The 12,536-nt window shown below is 38.1% G+C and overlaps 1 protein-coding gene across 1 annotated transcript in view; it reads left to right on the top strand.

Annotated features, from left to right (window-relative positions):
• Window positions 1-266: 266 nt before the first annotated feature.
• The window catches only part of CBLB (Cbl proto-oncogene B), a 134,132-nt gene continuing 121,862 nt past the window's right edge, over window positions 267-12,536 (top strand). Inside the window, exon 1 of the mRNA XM_075194907.1 lies at window positions 267-682. Coding sequence (XP_075051008.1) covers window positions 488-682 — 195 coding nt within the window. The 5' untranslated portion in view covers window positions 267-487. The remainder of the gene's footprint in view (window positions 683-12,536) is intronic.

Below are 12,536 nucleotides of genomic sequence, written 5' to 3'. Positions count from 1 at the left end.
AGCTCCCTCCTTTCTCAGATCCATATGCTTATTCTAACCCCCCTTCTTTTATTTTCATGTTCTCCTCACTAACCATGTTACACCCATATTCTTCCCCATTTACTCAGTTGTACCCATCCCCTTGCTTCCCAGGCACTATTACTTCAAGTGCCGCTAGCTCTTGCTGATGGGCTTTAGTTTAGGTGATTGTCGCTTTAAAGGGGCCGTCCAGGAGAGTAAACCAAACCCTGCTCTTCCCATCCTCCTCCTCTGGTGACCTCACTAGCTCAGCCTGCAGCTCGGATGAGAAGGGGATAGGAAGGGAGACAGAGTTTACAGAGCCCAGCAGCAGGCGCTGGAGTGAAGGGGGCACACATATACAACACCGGGCGTCTTGTAACCAACCCGTATCTCTATACGTTCCCCCCCGCAAACCCCGTCCTTTGTGTCCTTTGTGGAACCTCGCACGGGTGCCGTGCTTTCATTCTATCGTCCTGCCCTCAGAGCCATGGCCAGCAGCGGTAGTAGTAATGCTAGCAGCAGCGCCCTAACCGGGCGTCTCCCGGGGGCCCGGGGAGCAAACCCCCGCAAGGGCCGCATCTTGGGCTTATTCGATGCTATTCAGGACGTTGTGGGACCCCCAAAACAGGCGGCGGCCGACAGGAGAACAGTGGAGAAAACCTGGAAACTGATGGACAAAGTGGTAAGAGGGTGGTAGTGGATGGGTTGGCATCATGTGGTCTTCACAGTACCCAGCAGTGATTAATTTACGTCCTACTGAGATTGCAAATTTAGGCTGTGGAGTGAAGATGTGATGTGAAAGATTAGGACACACACCAAAAATGATGATTGTGTTTACTACTTTACTTCCTTATCCTTAACCAAATCTATCTCACTAATAAACTTTATTAGCCAAAAAGTTGCCAGAACTTAGCTTGTTGGTACTTCTCCGTATGAGTGACCATGTGCAAAATAGTTACACCAAAATATTTATTAAAGACACTTGTGCTGAACTAGTTTGAAAACATTTTCAGTAGTTCTGTGTTTGGAATGTTTTGTGTATAAACATTGGATGAGAGGGAAGTTGAAGGTTAGTTAAAGCATTGATTCGTGTAGGGATAATTAAGGGCTGGTGCTGAAGGGGGTCATACCATATGGCTCCTCTTGCAGAGTTTGCAAAACATTTAAAGAAGGGGGTGGGTGGGTGGCTGTTGGTTTTACAAAAGGTCGACTACAGTCACTATTCACACTACATCAGACACACTTTTCTGTATGCAATGTGTCTTGCTTTAAGAGCACAAGTATATGGAATTGGAGTGGGATTTGTATATATTTGCAGCTTGCTGTCAATAAATATATAAGAAGGAGGACCTTCCAAACAGAGCCTTAGACACTAAAATAGTAAAGGTCTATTGGTTTTAGTAGCTTTTATTATTGCCAGATTTGTGATTCATGATGACTTGTTTGGGAAATTTTGCAACAGTTCAGTGGTTGCAGACTTTTAGGCTATGTATCTATGGCATTACAAGCATTTGTTTAACATGAGTTTTTAAATGTAAGTTGAGCACAACTATATATACATTTTACATGTACTTTCTGCTGCATTGTTTTTGAAGGTTTTCTTATGCATCTGATGCACATCAACACCTGTGAAAACTTTAAGTTTACAACAAATGTTGTAGCGTATGATATGTTTTGCTTTCAGGCTTGTCAACTAAGATGAACAAATTAACAGGCAATATCAAAACAAATAGGAAGTTAGCACTAATGTAGCAAAGTGTTGACCTGAATAGAGTAACTATAGTGCAAATTAATATAGATGAGCATGTACACACGTGCACTATTTCTAAAACAAAATAATGTACAATTTGTGTTATTTAAGAAACGTAAATCTACTGTCATAGAATGAATAGGGAGAGTATGAGCTACATATTAGTGGATGGGACGGATCTTTGTTGTGACAACTTTATCTAGCTTCCTGTTGAATCCATTGATTTATAATCGATCTCCACTAAAACACCTAACTATTTGGGTTTATGTGAATGTTAGTTTAACATGGTGGTGGGGATCAACAAAAAAAACAAAACTCTTTATTTTCCTAGAACATTGGACTTTATCAAAAAGTATTAGTTCATAAGAATCCCTTCATGAGTGCATCCTATCATTGAAAACAAAGCTGAGGACTGGGTCCCCAAACGGGGTCCAGGAATTTGTTTTTAGGGTTGCTTTATTTTCAGATACACCAGTGGTGCTTTATTTATTTTTTTATACTGGGACTTTTAAGTGCCATTGGGCCATAGCACTGGGACCCCAGAACAGGACAGTACCTGCTAGAATATATTGAATATCTGACAATCGGGTGACCCTCAAAAACAGATTCTGGGACCCCACTTGAAGTCCTGACTTACATGTTTTGCTTCCCCTAAGAGAAACTATGGGCTAGATTTACTAAGCTGCGGGTTTGAAAAAATGGGGATGTTGCCTATAGCAACCAATCAGATTCTAGCTGTCATTTTGTAGAAAGCACTAAATAAATGAAAGCTAGAATATGATTGGTTACTATAGTCAACAGCTCCACTTTTTCAAACCCACATTTTAGTAAATATACCCCTATGACTGCTTTTGAGACCATATAAAGTTAACAATGCAATGCTGGGGGTTTATGTTAAAGTGCCTAATGATTTAATGCTTTCAGTATGTGATTATATATATAGATATATAAAACAATGAGTACTGGACACCTTTTGTCAAACATCCTGATTTCCATATGTGACTAGACATTACTACCAGAGTGTTGGGTAGTCAATGTATTTGTTATTTTTTAAAAATTCAAGGAGCTATATTGTATATTTGTTTGAAAAACAATATTTAGTGTACTGTATGTAAAAGTGACCAGTATTGTAAATGTTTAACTGAGAAAGTAAATAAATGTCATGTATGTGTCAATGGCTTGTTGTGAGATAGTATGTTTAGGACTGTAAAGGGGTTTCTTGGAGCAGTAACTGGCCACTTAGATTGTGTTACTGTAATTGAAGTCTGGTAGACTACAAACCAGTTTATTTGAGCTTCCCGCTCGTTTTGACTGTCCATGGTACCTGGTATACTCTGTATCACCCCCTTCCTTTAGTTTTTTCATCATGCAGATCATAGCAATTATACTTGAATTGAAATTATTAACACCTAGCCAAGCTTGGATACATATGTGCCTAAGCTTCTATTTTTTCTTCAATCTAAATGCATTTTATTATTACCTTTTTAAATCGCAAATGATAGCGTCTGAATTAGATGTGATAAGACTGTGTAACTTCTATAATATGTTTGCTTTAGACTTACTTTGCTAAGGTTGACTCAGACAAAGAAAACAAACATGTTAAGGTGGGGCATTGCACACTCACCCCTATTTATCGTACATGCTCGCTGTACATGACTTCTACTTATATTGGCCCCATTTTAAACCTGGTAAAAGATAATAAAAATGAAAAAAAAAAAATACACCAGCCATTACGTTTAACCCTTCATCCTCAAACAACCTAGTTAACTTGAAGAAGAGCACTAAAATATAGTCCAATTTGCAGTGGACCAACATACTTTAATGGTTGTGTGTACTGTTTTTTTTTTTTGTTTTTTTTTTATTATATTTTTAATGCCAGTAGCTATGTATAGTCTGTTTTGCCAAGACACTATCTGGTCCTTTCTTCTTCTATTATATTTCCACTACTACTAGCTTTCACAACATTTCTAAAAATAATAAAAGGCAAGGATTACATAAACATAGAAACAGAATTTAATGACAGATAAGTACTGTCTGGCCCACCTAGTCTGCACATTTTTTAACCTATGGTAACCTTAAACCCTATTTGATCTTTAGTTCTTTATAAGGCTATCCTTATGTCTACCTCAAGCATGTTTAAATTGCTCTACTGTATATGTCTCCCCCATCTCTGATTGGAGGTTATTCCACTTATCCAGTACCTCTTATGTGAAGAAATTTTCCCTCAAATTTCCTCTGAACCTACTTCCCTCCAGTTTCAGTGCATGTCCTACTGTTCTAATATATCTTTTCCTTTGAAGAATATTTCCCTCCTGTACCTTGTTAGAAACTTTCAAATATATCAAGGGTTTTATCAAGTTACCCCTTTCCCTTCTCTGCTCCAAACTATACATATTAAGATCTTTTACTCTTTCCAGGTAAGTTTTGTGATTTAGGCCATGCACCATTTTAGTTGTCCTTTTTTGTACAATCTGTAATGCATTTATATCCCTCTAATTTGGGGATTAACTGTACCCAAAACTAAACATTTGATATTCGATGGAACGCCGTTCCTTTGATATAAAAAAACAAAACAAAGTATCTAGGACTTTTTTGTGCGCCATTTAATAGATTTGCCAGATACCTTGCCTGGAATGGTCTTGTGCTGCGTTACTTTGTACTCCTACCACTTGCCTGTTTCAAGCAGGCTGCTTGGGTATAAATGCATCTTCTCTATGAATGGTCCCCACATACGGGTAGGGGTATCTATACCCGCTGGTGCTTGGTTAGTGGTTAGAGGACTGAGCAAAGCGGCATGTGCATCAAGAATCCCAGCAGATCGAATGCTTATAAGGTAAGTATGGCTTTGTTTTTACATGAACTTATTAACATACACTAAATTCTCTGGTTTGGGTGGGGTTCTTCTTTTGAAAAATATATTACCCCCAGTAGCCTTAAATATCTAATTTCCAAACCAGACCTCTTACCAAGTTCCAATCATCATCATCTATTTATTTATATAGTGCCACTAATTCAGCAGCACTGTACAGAGAGAACTAATTCACATCAGTCCCTGCCCCAGTTTACAATCTAAGTCCCCTAACTTACACACACACCAGCACTGAGAGAGACTAAGACAATTTAATAGCAGCCAATTAACCTACCAGTATGTTTTTGGAGTGTGGGAGGAATCCGAAGCACCTGGAGGAAACCCACGCAAACACAGGCAGAACTCCACACAGATAAGGACATGGTCGGGAATCAGACTCATGACCCCAGTGCTGTGAGGCAGAAGTGCTAACCACTAAGCTACCGTTAACCCTTTGCACAATTTTCCACCAAAAAATAAAAAAAATTGTTATCAGATCCTCTTGGTAGGGATTTCTGGAACCCTTGCTTGTATGATAGTTCCTACAATGATCATAACAGATCTGGCAAAGATTGCTAAGGTATTAACTAACACATAGAGAAATGTTGGGGTTTCTTTGAATGAAAATACAAATTTTTCTTTGAGGCAGAATTAAATGTAAGAATAAAAATAGATTGAGTGTAAAATTCTTAGAATCATTTAACATGTTTTTTGTTAAGAAATGCTTTATCAGCAGTGGGAAAACATGACAAAAAATGTCTTTTAATTGGCAATGAGAAAGTATTTTTTTTTCCTTTGGCATTGTTCATCCTAGCAATCAATGCAGAAAATAGTTCATGGAGAAGTGACCGCAGCTATGATCTGTTGTGCTTCTCTGATCTATACAATGTGTTGTTCCTTGCTAAGCAGTATATTGAGGTATAAAGCAAGATTGTTTCTAAAACTTTTTAGCCCAAAACCGTGCTGTGACAGTGTACCATTTATCGCTTTCAGAAATATACAGGACAGTGTCTCAGCCAATTTAAACTTTCCTATTCACAGATGCTTGGATATACGTTCATGTGCTGTGATCTCAGTATTATGAACATAAAACCATGTAGCATACACAGGCATTTTTTTTTAAATGAGATCCCAAATAGGATTGGACATGTCAGTTGAAATGCATTAGATAAAGTATATTTTGTTTTTTTAGTAGACTGCCAACTGCGTTGTCCGTTTTACTCAGTTGTTATCAGTGTGTGGCACAGTGATTAGCATTGCTGGATTCGATTCTGACCAGGACACTAACTGTGTTCTCCTGGGTGTTGTACCTGGGGCTCAAGTTTTCTCCCACAGTCCAAAAAAACAATAATACTAGTAGATCAATTAGCTGTTTACAAAGTAGACCCTTTTGTGTGTTTGGATGATCAAGACTTTAGACTAAGCCCTGGGGCAAGGACTGATGTGAATGAGTAAATATTCTGTGTAAAGTGATGCGTAATATGGTAGTGCTATAAATAAACAATAATAATAATTACAGCCAACTGCCATTGTGCAATAATACATAGGTAACATCCAGATAAAACTCTCACACGTATACTTTTTTTTACCCCTTCTACCTTCTCCATCCCACAGTAAAACTAAATTTGTAATATAAAATCATATATATATTTGTGGAAGGTGGGGTTTAACTTGGAGTGTTATCGGCATATAGCCAGGGCTGGTGCCTAAATTTTGTAGGTGTGCTGATACTTGTATTTACGGTTGTTGGTGCAGCTAAGCAAAAATAAAACATAACTGTTGCTCTATATTTGAAGAAGCTAGAACCATCTCATTTTGTTGTGTTTGATATAGTGTTTTGATTTGAACAGGTATTTGATCATTTCATAACTTGGGGCCTGATTCATTAAGGATCTTAACTTGAGAAACTTCTTATTTCAGTCTCCTGGACAAAACCATGTTACAATGCAAGGGGTGCAAATTAGTTTTCTGTTTTGCACATAAGATAAATACTGACTGTTTTTTCATGTAGCACATAAATATCAACTTTAAATTTCAGTGTACAAATAAGCTATCAAGTATTTGTGTGCTACATGAAAAAACAGTCAGTATTTAAGTTATGTGCAAAACAGAAAACTAATTTACACCCCTTGCATTGTAACATGGTTTTGTCCAGGAGACTGATATAAGAAGTTTCTCAAGTTAAGATCCTTAATGAATCAGGCCCTTGATTATTAAAAATATCCCCCAATACTCCCGTGCTTGTTGTTTGTTTTTTGCCAGACAATCTGCTAGTTTTTGACCAAATTGACACGTTTGGCCTCTGCCGCAATGGTTTTAAACAATGAATTTTGATAAGACGACATAGAAAATCCTGCCTGCTAATAACAGCATAGCTCCTTTAGCCAAACATCACATAAATGTTCAAACTTTTTATATAGGGAAAAAGTTTCCTAGAAGATCATTTTGATGTCTGTTTTGGGACTATGAAATGTGTCCCATAAACTGCCAGACACCTAGGGGTAGATTCAATTGGCCGCGATGTTCCTCAGAGCATTGCGGCCACACTTTGTTACCGTTCCTACCGTAAAAAGTAATGCGGATATCTGCTCGCACCTCTATGGGGCGTGAGCAGAAATCTGCGTTATTTCTGTCAGAATATCCGCACAAGGGGTCTCGTGGCCATTTTGGAGGCACCTCCTGCGGGTGTTTTCTGAATTGTATCTGCCCCCTAGACTAAAATAACAGGTGTAATTATTGCTGTCTGAGGAGTATTGTCTCAAACACAGTGTTGGGCTTCATAAACAACTCCTACATAACTGCTCTGTATAATTAATATGAAGTTTTCCATGTGAAAGCAGCATGCTGTTTTCATAGCAACAATAATAATGTGTTTCTTAGACTTGAATAGGATTTCTCATGGGGAAACTTTAAAATAAGGTACAGTCCTCATGAATTGATTAAAATGTTGCATCTTAGTTTTCATGGAATTAAGCTAGAAACATGAGCATAGATATTGTAATACTTACATTTCATCCGGTAGCTATCCATTATTGAGACACTCATATTGAGCGTGGGGGAGGGCTTGCACATTTTAACAACACTCCACTCAGCAGCCTATTAGGAACATTTTAAAGGGAAAAAATTGCAGATGAACCAGTGAATCCAGCCCGAGGTAGCTCACAATGGGAACGGTCCAGGGGCAGATCCCAGTCTGCTCCTGTTGGCGCGTTATACAGTATTAATAATGCAGCCTTTCAGTTCACTATAAATGATAACTTTGAGACATGAAGGTCATCCCACAAAATGTTTATCTTCACTGTAGGTACCAATGTACTTTAATATGCTCCTTGGCCTGCAATAGTAGATGGATAAGAGTGTCTGAAGATTTCCATTTTTTTCATTGGACTCCATTCTTTAGCCAGGCTTTTTTGTGAATTACAAGCCACACATGTTATGCACTTTGTTCAACTGTAATTACAGAGAAAACTTTAGTAAGCCCGAGAACACACTACTGTTTTGTATGTGTATACACAATATTTAGTTGTGTTTCAATTTCTTGGATTTAGATAAAAAAGAGCTACTTGGGACAGTGCTGTCCAAGTATTTCTCATTAAAAGGGCTACATACATTTAAAATCTGTGCTCCTGGGCCAAATACATATTAAAAATGTTCCTGTAGTCTCTGAAGGTAATTATTCCGCAACCAGTCCTCTGCCTTGACCTAGATGCACATGCTTCTGCAGTAACACAAACTTAAAGAGAGGGTGTATTCTGGTAATCGTAGATGAGCACAATTTGCCCAAAAGATTGTGAACTAAAGTGTACCTCAGCCATACTTTCCCGAAACTTCCAGACTCCTGGGAGAGTAGGTCACTTTGCTGGATCCCACCTCTCCTTGTAAAGAGGGTGGGGCCTTAAATACCCGAATTATGTTGTAATCGCCCTGTATGCCCCGTTGTGAGATGATACCGTCCTTAGCAGCCTGCAAACACTCCTTATAAATTTTATTATTGTCACCTGACAAATGGAAGTCGTCTTTTTTTTTTTTTTAAGGTAGTCTACCCACTGGTGTTAAGAAAATGCCTGTAATTACCCCATGCCGCTTCTGACCGCAGATGTCGGTGGTTATGAGCGGACAGATTCCATAGCCACTTGCATTTTGTTGGAGTTAAAAATGCTAGTAAATGCATATGTTTAGATGCTAATGGGTAACCGACTTATGGATGTGCTTTAAACTGAAACTATCGGTTTTTTGCATTTTCATATTTACATGTAGATACAGACTTTGGTTACAAAGAGTAGTTTTGTGTTTTAGAAAGAGAAATTTGCATAAGTCTCACATCTGCTGTTTGTTAGATATTGACTTTTAACTACCGTTCAAAGCTCCTCTTTTTACTACTTTTAACGTTAAAAATACAGCAGCTATATTTTAACAAAATGTAAATATAGAAATATATACAGTCTTTAAAGCTACTACATTTCAGTATATGCCAAACTCTCACCAATCAGCCCAGACTCCCTTACTCCATGTTTCTCACTGACTTTCTCTTACAATGGTTAATTTGAAACATAAAGCAGTTTCCTATAAAAACTTCTAATTTTCTAAACTCCCCTTTCATTCTCCCTTCATACAAACCTTTCTGCACTATCTATTGACCAATCGGCTCAACTGAACCTGTGACCCCTGTTGTATGCTTGGTCCCTTGTGGACTGGCTTGCTATATCCATTAAATTATCGTTGACTGTGTCTGTTTTCTGGTAAACTTAGTGTAAGCTGGTGACATGCTGCAATGTTAGCAGTTGACCAATAATCACAGGATCTGTGAGCACAGGACGAGTGCAATACTGATTTATATAAACTGAAATAAATGGAATTAATATCAGCCATTTTGGAAAAATAAGTCGGAAGGTGACTGTAAGCCTGTATATGTGATCATCTTCAGGCCACACTAATAGGTCAGAGTGTATGCTGGCAGCGGCCAGGGCGCTTGGCCTGGCCAGATCTTGTCCAATTGTGGCACCTATGTATTGCATTTGGGGCTAAGTGGCTGGATTGACTTGTGTATTGCAAGCTTTAATTTGTAAGCTTCTTTGAAAGAGCAACAAGTGAGTCGTTGTGTAAGTAAAAGATCCTTGTTTAAACATCTACCAGATGTTGTATATTGTAGAACCTTCTTAGATCAGCAGTGGCATCAGATTTTAGTTCTGATGCCACTGTGAAAGAAAGCAAACTAAATACTGTGGCTGGAGAGGGAGCAGGGGCCCTGGAGCTGAGTGGGTCGCTCCAAAGTCTCAAGCTCTCTCCGGGGCCCCAGTTCTGTGCTAAAACGAGAGCAGGCTTTTTTTTTAGAATCAGTGGGGGGGAGGAGGGTCCCTGGAGGCTAGAGTGGCATCGCTTGACTCCTGCCTGAATTTTGCTGTGGGACACTGTTATGTGACTGTCCTATTTTGCTTACAGTTAGGATGTCATAAATAAAGACAAATATATTTTCTTTTGTTCATTATGTGCAGCAAAGTGATGAAAGTCAGCATACATTGTAAAATTCTGAACTATTCAGAACTCAGGGCAGTGTTCTCCCCCCAAATTTTGCCAGCCCAGAGGCATTAAGTAGTAGCTGGGTAGGGACAGTTGTAATACTTCAAACATTTCTCAATATTATTGCAAAGTAAGTGCCCACACATGACAGGACTGGTGGTCAGGGGTCCAGCACACGCTGATGGCTGTAGTGCTCACATAGTGATTGTTCTAATAGGGGAAGCAATGGTTTATTCTATTATAATGGTTCTCTGTTGGGCTTAAAATGCTGGATGTAAAAACAGCCAGGTGGAGCGCCCGGGAAATAAGTGCTGTGGAGAACACTGTTGCAGTGTATTGGTGCCTTTTTATGTGTAGCTGCGGCAACACTTAACATTAGCATAATCCTCAAACACAGTAGTGTCTTAAATATGACATGCTAAAATTATAATATAGAAACTAACAGATTTACATGTGTGTGCCCAGCACAATGGGAGTGACACATTAAATTTTCATTATTATCACTATTATTTATACAGCGCCAAAATATTACCCGTTACCGTACAAACAGGATGTTTATTCATTCCTATCAGTAGCAGGGGAACTGATTTCTCTACCACAGACAGAAAATGTGGACACACACAATGAGTCAGGTTCATTGTCTTCAAACTAAATTTATCTGTTTTTGGACTCTAGGAACAAACCAGAGCACCTGCAGGAAAGGCATGCAAACATGAAAAAAAACATAGAAACCCTACAAAGATGGACTTCTGTTATAACTAATCCAGTCCCTAATTCTCCAAATCACCAAAGCTAACTTGTATGACATCTTGACCCATTTAAAATGGAATCGGACTCTGGGGGAGTCCGATTTCAGTAAGATAAAAAAGCATGTTCATAGATGTTTGAGTAGGCTATGTTTGTGCTTTTCACAACATATTTAGGGATAGCGGTACTATTTTGAAGTACTGTATTCTAAATAGAATGCCTTGTATTTCTCTAATTGTTAGATCCTCTCTTTTGTGGATTGTATCTAACATGTACTAGTTATCCTATTCTATGGGTGCTGGACGCATCCCTGTCAGGGTTATGGAATCATAGTATGAATAACTATTCAGGTACATTATATTTAAAATCATATTCCCACTAGTTGTTGGCTTGAATTCTTGAAAAATAAGCAATATTGACCTTTCCCAAGTTTACTAAACCCGACTTAGGGATTCATATCGGGGCCTACAAGTATTTGGGCCTTGTTTGTGTAGCACACTCAATACACAATGCACTACACCTTGGTTTTGTAATGTTGCACCTACGTGGTTTACTCCATGGCAAACTTCAAGATGCCGTAGTGTCATCATACGAAATTCAAACCTCCTACCACTTTACAATTTACCTTTTATTATATGTTAAAATGTTTCACTTAAATTCATTTTGAAAGTCAGTGGACAGCAGGACTACCTCTTTTATAACGTGTGACATTTTTGTACACCGTTTATTTTACATTGGGCAAATTGTACCTAGAAATGTATTTCTCCGTAAATGGGCAAGTGGAATGTGTAAAATATACCCCATTAAAAGTATTATTACCAGCTGGAGCAAAAACAATCCTTTTGTTAAGTGGAAATGGCTACATGGAAGTCTGCACAACAAGGGATGCCCTTATATATATTTTTTTTTTTTTTTAAAGCGCCCTCACCACCCATTTACCTCCTTTCATTTTAAAATATGATTAGAAACTCATTTTGCAGTGCTCTGTAGTACTCTGCAAGAAACGTCGTTACGCCACACTACTCTTAACAGCTGCTACTTTTTGTCATCAGCAAATGCTGCCTTATTGCTTTGCAAACACTTTGGTGGAAATCTAGGTACACCTGCGCAAATGGACGCACTCTGGACCACTGAAGAGGATTTTGCACTGCTGAATAGTCCTAACAAGGACAGCCTGACACATCACAGCTGATTATGGAAATATTGTTATGTTTATGAAGGGGGTTTAAAATTGTACATTTCTGAAATCTGATTTTTTGCTTCAATATTTTTTTTTTTTAAATGTATTTATTTTTTAAATTTGTCCCTTTAAAACGTAATGGTTCTAGATGAGGAAGTGTGTAGCCTGGGAATTTATAGTGTATTACTTTCCTTTTAAAGTGGAAAATAATGATCCTTTTTGGTTGTGACATTTTCTAAAGCATTGAGCCTTTTGTCTCTTTGTTTTTGATGTTTGATATCTGTGAACACCCAGTCTATTAGAAGTAGTAATGTCTCTATTTGCCTCCTATATATTTTGACTAATCTTTGTTTTCATCTACAAAACACCATGAGACTGGCATTGTCCTTTTGTTTGGAAACAGGTTATTATGTTCTTTCTATATTATTCTTTTTTATTTTTCTGCTTCATCTGGCTTTATAGAAAAAAATCATAAATGCAACTGTTTTCTCCGA

This window comes from Mixophyes fleayi, chromosome 2, assembly GCF_038048845.1.
Source record: "Mixophyes fleayi isolate aMixFle1 chromosome 2, aMixFle1.hap1, whole genome shotgun sequence".
NCBI lineage: Eukaryota > Metazoa > Chordata > Amphibia > Anura > Limnodynastidae > Mixophyes > Mixophyes fleayi.
The sequence above is the reverse complement of the archived record's forward strand: the minus strand, read 5'-3'. Positions and strand labels throughout refer to the sequence as shown.